We start from the raw sequence: 12,616 nt of genomic DNA on the forward strand, positions 1-12,616 counted from the left end.
AAACTAGCCATTTAAATCCTGCATCAGTTTTTGTAGCAAATCTTAAAAAGAATATTCAACATAAAAATGTAAACACAGCTGCAGATATTTTCCTATAGCAGAACATCTTTATCACCTCATCATAACCGGACTTGAAGGCTTTCATTTTTCTTCCAGTGCAGACATCACAGGCCACATCTTCAGGTCCAGCATAGCAGTGATCAGCAGGAGCAGCTTGGAGTCCAGTCTTCTTCAGCTCCTCCACTAAATCTGCTTACATGGTGTTTTCCACCAGGACAGGCCTCGGTGTGAAAGTCTGTCTGCACTGAGGGCAGCTGTAGATTTTCTTCTCTTCATCCCAGAAGGGTTTTAATACAGTTCATGCAGTAGCTGTGTCCACAGGGAATAGTCACTGGATCCTTCAGTAGATCCAAACAGATCAAAATAGAATCTTATTTCGTCCATCTGATTTCCTTGCTGCACTATTTCACTTGTTTTCAGTGACTTTTGAACAAATAGCTGAGAGTACATTTTAATGTGCAGCCTCAGAAGGCGAACTCATGTTACTTATGAAGCAGGACATAAATAGGCATTATATCCAGATCTGAAACAAATTAAAACAATGCTTTGAACACACTTCAGATCTGAAAAGGGGAAAAAACTCATGCTGGATATCTGAGCTGATATGAACTGAGTACTATGTTAGGAACCAAAGGATTTCACATCGTATGATGGAAGTGAAAACTGAATTGAACTGAATCTCCACCCAGGTCTCAAAAACATAATGTCTGGTGAGGTTTTTCAGGGGGGGTTATGATTAAAATGCAACACTGCAACCTAGGGGAATTTCACCGCTATGAAATATAAAGATTGTAGTTTCACACAAGCCAAACAAATGATAACGCAGGCTCAAATACACTACTGATGCAGACTGGTTTCAATATCAAAATACTTTTATTCAATATATTTGTTAAAAACAAACAAACAAATACAAATAAAACAGAAGTTAAAACAAGTGCAGCATGAATCAGTATAAAGGTTGACTGTGAAGTAAAACAACCAAATATTGAGCTGGACTTACCAGTAGCTGAGGACCATGGGGAGAAACAAACCAACCACCTATATACACAAGGTGGTGTAAAACAAAGAAATGTGGAAAACAACCCACTGGCATGAAGGCCCCACGGCTACTGGCTTATCCTACTTTTAAACCTCTAATAGGACACTTACCACCAGGCTCATTGCTCACAGTCATACCAGAAGAACTACTAAAATCTACTCCAAGCATATTAAAACATCACACATGCTTTTAAAACAAAGAAAATAAAAAATACACAAGTCAAATAGTAATTTACACTCCACAGGTGAATGATGGTTGTTATAACTGATCCTAGCACAAACACACTAAAGGAATGCAGCATGGGGCCATCTGTGGCGACTGGAGCAAGTCAAACAGACAAATAGCAGATGTAAGCAGACACCAGCAAGACACACGGGAAAGAGATCGAACCCAACGACGTAGGCAAAACAGAAATATAAGAATCAGAATCGTGTTTATTGGCCATGTATATGTGCGGTAGATGGTGACTCTCAAGCACAGCAATGTAAATCACACACACACACGCTGTGTGAAGCCTTGAGAAATGAACGTTTTGTGAACCACTTGGCTGGAAGACTCAACTGCTTCTAGGTGCACATGGAGTAAAGGCAGGAAAGGCACACACACAAGCTAGCTGCTTACCCTAACCATCAAAAATGAATGCCTAACCCTGACCCTGACCCTAAACCTAACCATAACCTAATTGTAACCCTGACACTAAAACCAAAGTTTGAGTCTCAAAAATGCCTTCAAACACGTGGGGACTGGGATTTTGTGTCACGGTCGGACGGTCCTTCCGGACGACTCTGCTTGTGTTTATGTTTTCTGTGTGTGTTTGCTTCTCCCTCTCTCCCTCCCCGGTCCTCGGGGCTGTTTACGGAAGTGCGCGCCGTGGGAGAGGCGTGTCCTGGCGACTGTCGTCATTGGGAGTCCCTCTTCGCTGTTGCTGGCCCACCTGCAGCTGATTACCTGACCAGCCGTTGGTAATCATTCCTCCCGGCTAGACAGAGGTATTTAACCTGGACTCGCGGCGACAGTCGACGTGGGATTATTACTCTGAACTGGTATAGTCCGTGCGTGCAGTGTGAGCTTGTTATTCGGCGAGCGTGTGGCTAACGGTGGGTTTTCCTTCTTCCTCCAGGAGGGGCGAGCGGAGAAGCGAGTTGGGGAGCACACACACTAAGGGAGTTACAACACGGAACGCACTGGGAGCAAGGGACGAGCACGATTGGAAAAATTGCACTTTTGAGTGAATTGTTGGACTTGCCTGTCTGTTTCACTGTAAATAAACGCACCGTGTTTCTGTGAAGAAGAACCGCGCCTCGGTCCCTCTTTTCCGTGACATTTTGGTCCCTGTGAGGCCTGTTTGTCCCCATGAGTATAGTAAACTACCAAGTTTTGGTCCCAACGAAGATGTTAATACCCGCCCACTCACTGACTCTCTCTCTCTCTCTCTCTCTCTCGCTCTCCCTCTCACACACACACACACACACCAAATTAAGGATTGTACATTAACATATGTTATTGTGGAAACTGCTATCGGGACCATACTGAATTTAACCAGATAAATATTTGATATAGTGAGAGAAAGAGAGTAAATGACAAACAGCCATTATAATTCATCATACACTGAGAGTAGCAGACAAATCAATAAAACACTTCTTCCAATTAATCTAATAATTCATTCAGCGTCCATCTGTTTGTTTTTTTATGAGCTTTGTTTGATTTGATAAGTATCTGAGGCTGAGACCACAGGACTGTAAAATCGAATAAATATTATGCTGAAAAGTCCAAAAGATTCAATAATCTGAATGAATGTTATCTTGTTTCAGGATACATAATACCTGCCGTTATCTAAAGACGCATCTGCTTACCTGTATCTTTTGCTTGTTTCTCCTTTTCTGTTTTTTTCTAAACCGAGGACCCGATGGCTTTGACCTTTTCTTGTCCATTTTTGTCCATCAGCAATTTTTCACTGCAGCATCAACACCTAATAGACCTACACCTTGTGGCCCCGAGAGACAAAGCAGCACGTACAAACTCCAAAACATGTACAAAACACAATGGAAGTGCTCCAGGATGCTAGGGGCAATGTTGGGCTTTGTACGGGATTTGTCTCTAGGGGCCACCGTATATATTTATATGTAAACATATATAAATAAAACCACAATTTTTTTTACATTAGTAATTCCTTTTGTGCATAATTTCATATTTTTGTTGATAATAAATTAATTAAAGCAACAAAACAACCTGAAGCGCCGGTTAGGAGCCAAAAGAGCCGGTTCTCTAAAAAGAGCTGGAATTTCCATCACTAGCCCTGTGGTGTTCAGGTGTATAACGTGGTGTTCAGGTGTATAACGTGGTGTGGAGGTGTGTCTGCAGCAGCACCGAGGTCCTCAGCTGATTTTAATTTCAAATATGTGTCTTGGGCGTAACTTTGTTTATGGCAGCCTGTGTGATTCATGCTGTATTCACCTTGCACGCTAAGGTGCTGGCCAATTAAATCACCAGGAAGGCCGATGAACACCCGCCAGGCTGCATAAAGTTTGATTAAAATCTGCTGCAGAACATAACTGTGAATTCTGACAGCCAATTTCACACGTTAGTGTTTCAGTCACTAAAGACTGGCAGTAAATGGAAATGTCAAATGATTCATTACAAGGAGCTGCCAACTTTAGAGGCTGGTTAATCGTGACAAATCTTTTCCTTCACTCAGGTTAGCTAGTAGATTGTGGCTCAAGCAGTGAACACATGTTATCTCTATTCGGACTTTCCCAAGTGTTCTTTATCTCTTTGCTCTTGCTGTTTTCTTTTATTAAGCAGCTTTAATCTTGTCCCAGCTGTGGTTCAGGTGGTACAATTGGTACCAGTCACAGGGTCACTGGATTGGTCCACAGTTTCCTCCAGTCCACATGCCAAAGTATCCTTGGACAAGACACTGAACCCCAAGTCCATCAGCGTGTGTGAATGTTGGCTAAAGCCCTCAGGCACAGATAGAAGTGCTGCATGAACGTGTGTGACTGGGTACATGAGACATGTAGCAGAAAGTGCTGTGAGTAGACAGGACCTATGCAAGTACGACATCATTTACAAACAACCAACACTTTTCATTTTCACTTTTTTCACTTTCATTGTGTTTTTATTTTGCCAGGGTGCATGCCTTATTTTCTCTCATCCAGTGTTATGTTGATTTATTCATCATTCAGTCTTATGTGGAGTTCAGGTCCAGAGATAATAATTGAGGCCAAACGCCACTTTTAACATTGGATATAAAACTTTCTTTTTAAATAAAAAGGGCAGTGATGCTAAACCAGCCTTTAGTTATGCTGCTATCTCCTTAAATCTAGTGTTGCTAGCTATTTCCCAGGCTAACTGCTGCTCAGTTCCCCAAAACAAACAACCACTGAGGCACAACTCAGAGTTAAAAATGTGCTCTGATGAAATGATCAGTTTGGCTGGACTCTCTGCTGTTGCAATAAAGTAATAATGTCTTAACATCCATCCATCCAGGGTTTCTGGAGATGAGAGGATTTAGAAGTTAGCAGTGAAATAGCTCAATAAAGGAGAATCCATGTTCTAGTATTTCTGAAACAAACAAACAAAACATGGAAAACCATCTAAACTTTGTATGAAATGTAAGGAAAGTTGTGTCTGGTCATTTATTTCTTTGTTGTAAAAATGCTTCTTGGCAACAAATCTTATGTCAGTTTACCTAATATGACATATGTAGCAGCAAATAATAAATAAATAATAACCTGTGGTTTGCTTACACTTGATCTACATGCAACTATACAAACATGTGAGGATTATTATATTGACTGCTTGATCTACTGCAGTGACAACACTGAGGCCTCAAACCTGTCACGATCCTGGATCATTGACCCAGCGTTTTCAGTTTTCTTGTGTTTTGATGTCATTTTGTATTATGTTTCATGTTTAAGTCGTCTTTGGTTAAGTTGATTCTCTAGTGCCGAGGTTGTCCCTGTTTAGATTTGTATTAGTTAGTATTTCCCCCCTTGTGTCTTTGCCCTCTGTGTCTCCCTCTGTGTGGCTGTGATTGTCTTTGTTGTGAGTTCTTGCTTCCCTCATGTTTCCTTCTGTTCCTCTTCCTGTCATGTTATCCATGTTTCCCCAGTCATGTTCTCTGGGGCTGTGTCCAAGTTCAGGGGTAGCATGCTTCGAAGGACCCGACCTACCCGGTCCACATAGGGCGGGTCCTTCGAAGGCCGGGTAGGCCTGAAGTGAGCTGCTGTGAGATTGGACAGTCTTCTAGCCTTCAGTAAAGTCTGCACTCACTTCTGTGTTTTTCCGGTCGCTAGCGCCAAAGCGTGACAACTTTAAAATGGACCCAGAAATGTCGCAGTGACTGAATGATTGCTGGTCATTCGTGCACATTTACTATATTATATAAAATATGTAAACCAAATCTCTTTGAAACTTATAGAAGAACATTTTCTATTTCTGTTTATTTTCTATTATTCATTTGATCCTGTAACTGATTTGTGTGCATAGATGGCCCTGGAGTGTCCTCAGGGAGAGAGGGAATTAGGACAGGAAGCAAATCAATACAACACAACAACTCTTAGTAATTCATTTATTAACTTGTGTTCTTAAGGATTATCTTCTTGATATCACACATACATACTTTGTATTTTTAAGATATCTCATTTCCTTCTGGCCTGCAGGGGGTGACTTTCCCCTGCAGGCTCATCTTCTCCAGAATTTTTCTGATCACACACAACAAATAAGAGACGACAGAAAATTGTACAACGACCAGATGGCGAAAGAGTCCCACTGCAACTTTAAGCCATGAAGGATGTGTCTTGATGTTTGCTTGTGATAAATCTGCTTTATGTGAGTCTTTTTCAGAGAGTAACAGTAATATGTCTGATTATATGTCTTTAATCAGTAAAGTCTGGCTTTGCTAGAAATAAATCAATAAATAAATAATAAAATTGTAAACATGCAGCTGTATGTTAGAAGTCAAAGGGTCCTTAAGTCTTCTGTAAATTGACGGGGATCAAATGAAGGACACACAGCAAATCCAGCATGTCCAAATTAACACTGTCAGATTTGATTTCAACACTTTTAAAGTGTCTATATGGGTCCACACCAGAGAGTGTTAATTTAACTCTTTTTGGAGAGTTGGTATGTTAACTCTGATTTAGTGTTAAACACCAAATCTCTCTGGAGTTGATAATTTAACACTTGGTGTTAAGAGTTTATATATTAACTCTCAAAGAGTATTTTAGTTTAACTACGTAAGAGTTATCTTCTAATTAATTCTAAAAAGCGGGAATTTTACTGTTCTGAACTTCTAGAAATTTCTTTTGGAATTAAACATTTACTAAAAAGACGCAATGATTTTTAAAAAACATTTATTCTGAACTGTGCACCACAATTTCAAAACATTTTCTGAAAGATGTAACAGTGTACATGTTCTCACTTTCATTAGAATTTCGTTTATCAAAAGGTCTGACATAGGTGAGCTGGTAAATGCAAATAACAGCATTCTCATCACTTATTTCAATAAATACAAAATACAATACGCATGTCCTTCATTCATCACTTTGTGGAACTTCAGCGCACTTCTGCTCTCCCCCATATTCCGTCTTCACAAGCGTATCCTATGTGGAGATTGAATAAAAATTAGTTGACACTAATTAATGGCACAAATCAATTGCAGCACAGTAAAAAAAAAAAGGAATCCTTTTTGAGCCATTACTTGTGTAAGGTATTTTCCCAAAAGACAAGGACACAGACAACAGGTAATACTGAACTAAATGTAAAACCTCAACCTTTTTCATTTTTACCTAAACCGTGTGCACAAAACTCTGGAGGAATCTAAATGCTAACGTAGAACTCAGTCGGGACTCGGGACATCTGCTACTGCTGTTTGCTCGTTTTTTATGGGAGATCGTTTTCAGGCTTCAAGTAGCACCATTATATCAACATTTCACATTCTAGACATTGTTTTAAGTGTATTTGACCAAGAAATTTGACTGAAAATTCACATGCAAGCTTTTTTTCAAGGCTGTGGTATTTGCCCGCAAACAATACCTTTCAGCTAGCTAAAACAGAATATTATGCTATCACCGAGCAACATGGCTAATGCCTTTCACACAGCTTTGTCTCAACTCCAAAGAGCCACAGAAGTAAAAGCTAATAACAATAATTGAAACAATCTTTGAAAACATGACTTACCAAGCATGGCAAACAACTCAAATATGTAGAGCAAAATGTTCTGAAACGGCTTCACTTCAGCTTCGATTGGAGCCGTGCTGGGGGCGGAGTCTGTGAATTTACTCTATTGGTGTCATAGCCCCTGTAGGAGTTCAGAGTTAAGAGGTCAAGAGTTAATGTTTCCACTGTAACACCTCCAGATTTGAAATAGAAACACTCATTTTTAACACTCGATTTTAACTACTATCATTTTACACCTCAGAGTTACATTAAAAGAATGTGACTCTACTTAGAGTAAAATTAACTCTAAGACTACTAACACCAAAACATTTAACACTTTTGAATTTGCTGTGAAGTATCTGTTCTTACTCTAATAAATGCTGCTTTAATATCCAACAGACTATTTTCCTTCCTCATCAGCAGTAAACAGCTCGACTGCGTCTGTGCATTTGTGTCCTCCATACTTGTTTACACAGACATCTCAGGCTTGATGCCACAATGCAGTGTAGAAACCTGACAACCCTCTGACTCATGTTCAAATGTTCAAGGACATTTGTCAGGATCATGTATGACCCCTTTTTGACATTTGGACTTTCATTAATAATATTTGTGTTTCTGAGTCATTTTTGTGGAGACTTCTGTCCAACGTAGTGTCCAAATGAAGCCTGAAGCTTTTCTTCACCCTCTTGTCAGATGGTCAGCAACAAAACTCTGTTCCAACCAATGTCTGATAAGAGATGAGACACAGCAGCTGAGCAAATGATCATTTCATGCTGAAGACATCCTCAGACAGAATTAAATACATACATAAACACAGCCTGGTGCCAATAACACAGCTAATGACACTGCTGTATCACTGGCTTTACTGATTAAAGACCATATCTGAAGGAAATCTTTGAACACAACAGAAAGTGACCTTTTAAACCTGCGACACTGATGCTGCATTCAAGGACCATTAAAAACATCTGAAAGGACTTAAGAACATGAAGAAAATGTGACTTGTTTCTCTGTAATGAAGCTGTTTTAGTGAAGAAAGTTGAAAGGTCACAGAGCGACTGCTGAATCTTCTGCTCTAAACATGAACTCTGAACTTTGTGATGCTTCAGGAGGAAAACTGCTTCAGTTATTCTCTCAGATTAGTTTCATATTTTCTGCATCAGATTTGAGTGAGATCCTGGAATGAAGACAGAAGAAAAGACTTTGTTCAAAGTTTGATTTATAGTCAAACCTTCCAGTTTATTCACACAATAAAACATCAACACAATATATCAATTCATTCATTAAAATCACAGTTTTTCCTCATTTGTTTGATGATTTTGACAAAAACAAACACAAACACACACACACATGGTCTGCCATACTCATAAAGAGAAATGTGGACATTTTTCAATACAAATATTCCAGAAACATTTAGAGGATAGAGAAGTTTACATTTTCATGTGGAGAAATATTTTAGTAAATCAAAATGATGATGAGCAGTGATAGCCTCCATAAACAGTCACAGGAAAGATCTCCTTTAAAAACTCAGAAACATCAAGAGAACAACTAGAAGATGTGGAGGTACCACCCATAATGTTTGACTGACAGCTGATCTCTGTGCAGAAATGATGGAGAGAAAATAAAATGAAACTAAAATACAGATTTAAACCCACAATATGAAAGACTTCAGTCTATTTCACTTTAATCAACTCAGCTGTGCCTCCATCATTAAACCAATAATAAACCAACAGTCCAGCATAGAGCGGCTGAGTGAATGTGGTCTGGACTCTGTGGAGGAGAGTCATGGTTTCAGAGACGCTGTAGAAGGACAAAATACCTGCTCTGTGATCCAGGTACAATCCTACTCTGGAGGAACGAGGACCTGAGACAGGAGTGTGGATGTTGTTGTACCAAAATGTATAACTGTTGTTGTCACAAATTAATGACCAAGATTTGTCATTATATCCAAATAAACATTCATTACCTCCTTTTCTGCTGATATTCTTGTATGCGACTGCTACATAAACTTCTCTCCCTCTCCACTCCACCTCCCAGTAACAACGTCCAGTCAGACTCTCTCTACTCAGGACCTGAAACCTGTCAGTGAATCTGTCTGGATGATCAGAATAAGACTGTTGTTGATCGATCAATGTTACTTTTCTGTTCCCCTCTGATAATAACAGCTCTTTGTATGCTGTGTTTGGATCCAGTGTGATTTCACATGAATATTTTAAGAATCCAGCTCTGGTCTTTGGCTCTGGTGGATCTGACAGTAAAACATCCACTTCAGTGACTGTCAGTGAGATGTTTGTCCATTCCTCTCTCAGAATGTCCTGTAGTTTATCTCTGACCTCTGACACAGCTGCTGTCACATCCTCAAAGTAGCTCAGAGGACGGATATTGATGCTGGATGAGTCTGTAGACTCACTGAGTGCTGACAGTGAGGGGTAGTTGTGTAGAAACTGGATGTGATCCTCTGTGTGTGAGAGCTGCTTCAGCTCAGCATCTTTCCTCTTCAGCTCAGTGATCTCCTGCTCCAGCTTCTCCTGAAGCTCTTTGACTCGACTCACTTCAGTTTCCTGCTGGGATCTGATCTGCTGCTTCACATCAGAGCTTCTTTTCTGGATGAGATGGATCAGCTCAGTGAAGATCTTCTCACTGTGCTCCACTGTTTGATCAGCAGACTGATTGATGGCCTCCACCTCCTGTTGAAGCAGCTTCACATCTTTCTCTCTGTCCTGGATTCTCTGCTGGATGTTTTGTCGACTCACCTCCAGCTCTCTCTGCCTCTCAGTCCTTTCTGCTGCAGCTGAGACTGTGTCGTGGCCTTTATGTTCATCCACAGAGCAGAGATAACAGATACTCTGCTGATCAGTACGACAGAACATCTTCATCACCTCATCATGACGAGAGCAGATGTTCTCCTGGAGCTTCTTGGAGGGATCCACCAGCTTGTGTTTCTTTAATTGAACCACATCATAATGAGGCTGAAGGTGTTTCTCACAGTAAGAGACCAAACACACCAGACAGGATTTCGCAGCTTTTAGCTTGATGCCAGAGCACAGATCACAGGCCACATCTTCAGGTCCAGCATAGCAGTGATCAGCAGGAGCAGCTTGGAGTCCAGTCTTCTTCAGCTCCTCCACTAAATCTGCTAACATGGTGTTTTTCTCCAGGACAGGCCTCGCTGTGAAAGTCTGTCTGCACTGAGGGCAGCTGTAGATTTTCTTCTTTTCCTCTTCATCCCAGAAGCTTTTAATACAGTTCATGCAGTAGCTGTGTCCACAGGGAATAGTCACCGGATCCTTCAGTAGATCCAAACAGACTGAACAGCAGAATTTTGTTTGATCCATTTGATTCATGTGCTGTGCCGTTTCACCGTCTCTCAGTGACTGTCAGACAGTTTCACTTCCTCTGAACAGAAACAACCTCTGTGCTCTGAAGGGAAACAGATCTCTGCTCTTTTTCACCTCCTACAGGAAATGAGGCTCACCAGCAACTGCATTTACACCATGTTGTTTAGACCCATCCTGATACAGACACATCTGTGAAGGGAGGCGCTAAAGAAATATTCTTACAGAGCGACCAAGAGCCAATCACATGATGCAGGGTGTGGTATGTTTGGTTACAGCATGCAGTAACAAGTCTGACCCAGGTAAACTGGTTTAAACTGTTAAAATTAGTTTCAACTGGGTCAGCCCAGTTTAACTTTTCTTGAGTTATGACAGTCAACACTCAGCGAGTTCATTTTATATTTCAAAAAGTTCAGCAAAGTTTAGGATGCTGTGATGAATAAAAATAAATCACACTTTATATTTTGACATTTTCTAATCTTAGTTCATTCTCACACTTACAGAATGATGCATGGGAACAACTGACTCCACTAAATCAAACCTATGTTCAAATGAAATTATGATCATTAAATAGTAACAAATTGTTATGCTGAGTGAACGGACTCTATGGCAGAATACACAGAAGCGCAGAAAATGCAGGGAGTGCTCTTTATTTGCTGTGTCAAACTTATTTACACGGGATGAGATTATACTGAGGAATAAACAGAGGGAAACCAGGGGAGGAGGCTGACACGCATTCGGAGGGAAAGGGGTTACCCGCGCACGCAGCGTGGATCTATAAGAAAAAGAAAACGAAACTTTAGGGGGAGATGCCAAACCACCGGTAAGAAACAGCAATAAACATGGGGAGAGTTGGAGAGCTCACTTGTCACACTGGCTGTTCGGGCTCGGGCGAGGATTCTCGGGATGTGGGAGAAACGCTGTAATTGATCTCCGTAGTGATCCCGGAAATGCGGCTTCACAAACAGCTGACAGGTAAGCGGGTGATGGATCCGGCTGAGGAAACAGGACAACAGGTAAGCAAACAAAGTCCAAGACATAGGTTGGCCGTGATGCACACCGCGGAGAATTAAACACGTTACCCACGAGGAGGTGGCAATACTCCGACACCAGACGTCAGTCGCGCTGCTCCTAAGTAACGCTCCATCAAATGACGTCTGATGCACCGCCGGTGTGTCAGCATCCCGTGACACACCACCCCGCCTACCTGAGCTGAGAACAGAAGCAGACCCCGTGACACCACACCAGAGAAACCCCACCAACTCCTAACACAAATATTTACATTTAGCAATAACAAATGCAGATCGCTCCACAGTGTTTACAAAAACAAACAAACAAACATATTTGTGTAGTTTTTCCTGTGTACACAGTCACAGTGGAGTTTAAAAGAAAACATCAAGATGTGCTCGAAAGGAAAACTTTGAAGTTTAATTCAAGGTTTTAGAAAATTTTTGCATGAACTGTTTAGTAATTTTTCACAAAGTGTCCATGTCAGTAATTCATTCAAATGTATTTTGGTCTTAAACTGATCCAGTAACTGTAACTTTGCCTCACCTACTTAACCGAGTATTTTATTAAATATCAGTATTTTTTATTCAGGTTTGGGAAAAATACTTAAGAGTACACACTCCAGGACCGTTAAAATGAAGGTGGTGAGGAGATGTGCTGGATTAATCCCTGGCCAAAGGTGTCATTCTTAATTCAGACTACTGGACGAGCTCCATCAGCCTTTTGTGAGGTCTGTTTAAAGTGGACTCAAAAACATTGACAGCAGCTTCCTGCAGTGGACTGTATGCACAGAAACACATGGTCACATATGCAGCTGTAGCAAGCTTGCAGTCATTTTAAACAGACTTGTTACTCTGATGTCTGTCTCTGTTAGTGCTGCGACAGACTGGTGACCTGTCCAGGTGTACTCTACCTATAATTACTGGGACAGGCCCGAGCCCTCCACCCACCCACCAACCCTCCCACTGTGACCCTGAATTAAATATAAAGAAGAAAATGGATCGATAGGCTGACG

General features: G+C 40.9%; 1 protein-coding gene and 1 long non-coding RNA gene across 2 annotated transcripts; one reads left to right on the forward strand and one right to left on the reverse strand.

The window, feature by feature from the left end:
- The first annotated feature begins 1,129 nt into the window (after positions 1-1,129).
- On the forward strand, positions 1,130-4,510 carry LOC146497207 (uncharacterized). Its single transcript, XR_014870762.1, has 2 exons — positions 1,130-2,142; positions 2,220-4,510. It is a non-coding gene; the product is annotated as an uncharacterized LOC146497207 (long non-coding RNA).
- Positions 4,511-8,019: 3,509 nt separating this feature from the next.
- LOC146497208 (tripartite motif-containing protein 16-like) lies at positions 8,020-10,880 on the reverse strand. Its single transcript, XM_085140735.1, has one exon. It carries the CDS (start codon positions 10,600-10,602, stop codon positions 8,932-8,934), a length of 1,671 nt encoding a protein of 556 aa, XP_084996861.1. The 5' UTR covers positions 10,603-10,880; the 3' UTR covers positions 8,020-8,931.
- Positions 10,881-12,616: the final 1,736 nt, after the last annotated feature.

The sequence above is a fragment of the Neolamprologus multifasciatus genome, chromosome 18, assembly GCF_963576455.1.
Source record: "Neolamprologus multifasciatus chromosome 18, fNeoMul1.2, whole genome shotgun sequence".
Classification (NCBI taxonomy): domain Eukaryota; kingdom Metazoa; phylum Chordata; class Actinopteri; order Cichliformes; family Cichlidae; genus Neolamprologus; species Neolamprologus multifasciatus.

Bases quoted from the DNA above. Each gene is read 5' to 3' on its own strand.
- LOC146497208 (XM_085140735.1), bottom strand. From the start codon at position 10,602: ATGAATCAAATGGATCAAACAAAATTCTGCTGTTCAGTCTGTTTGGAT.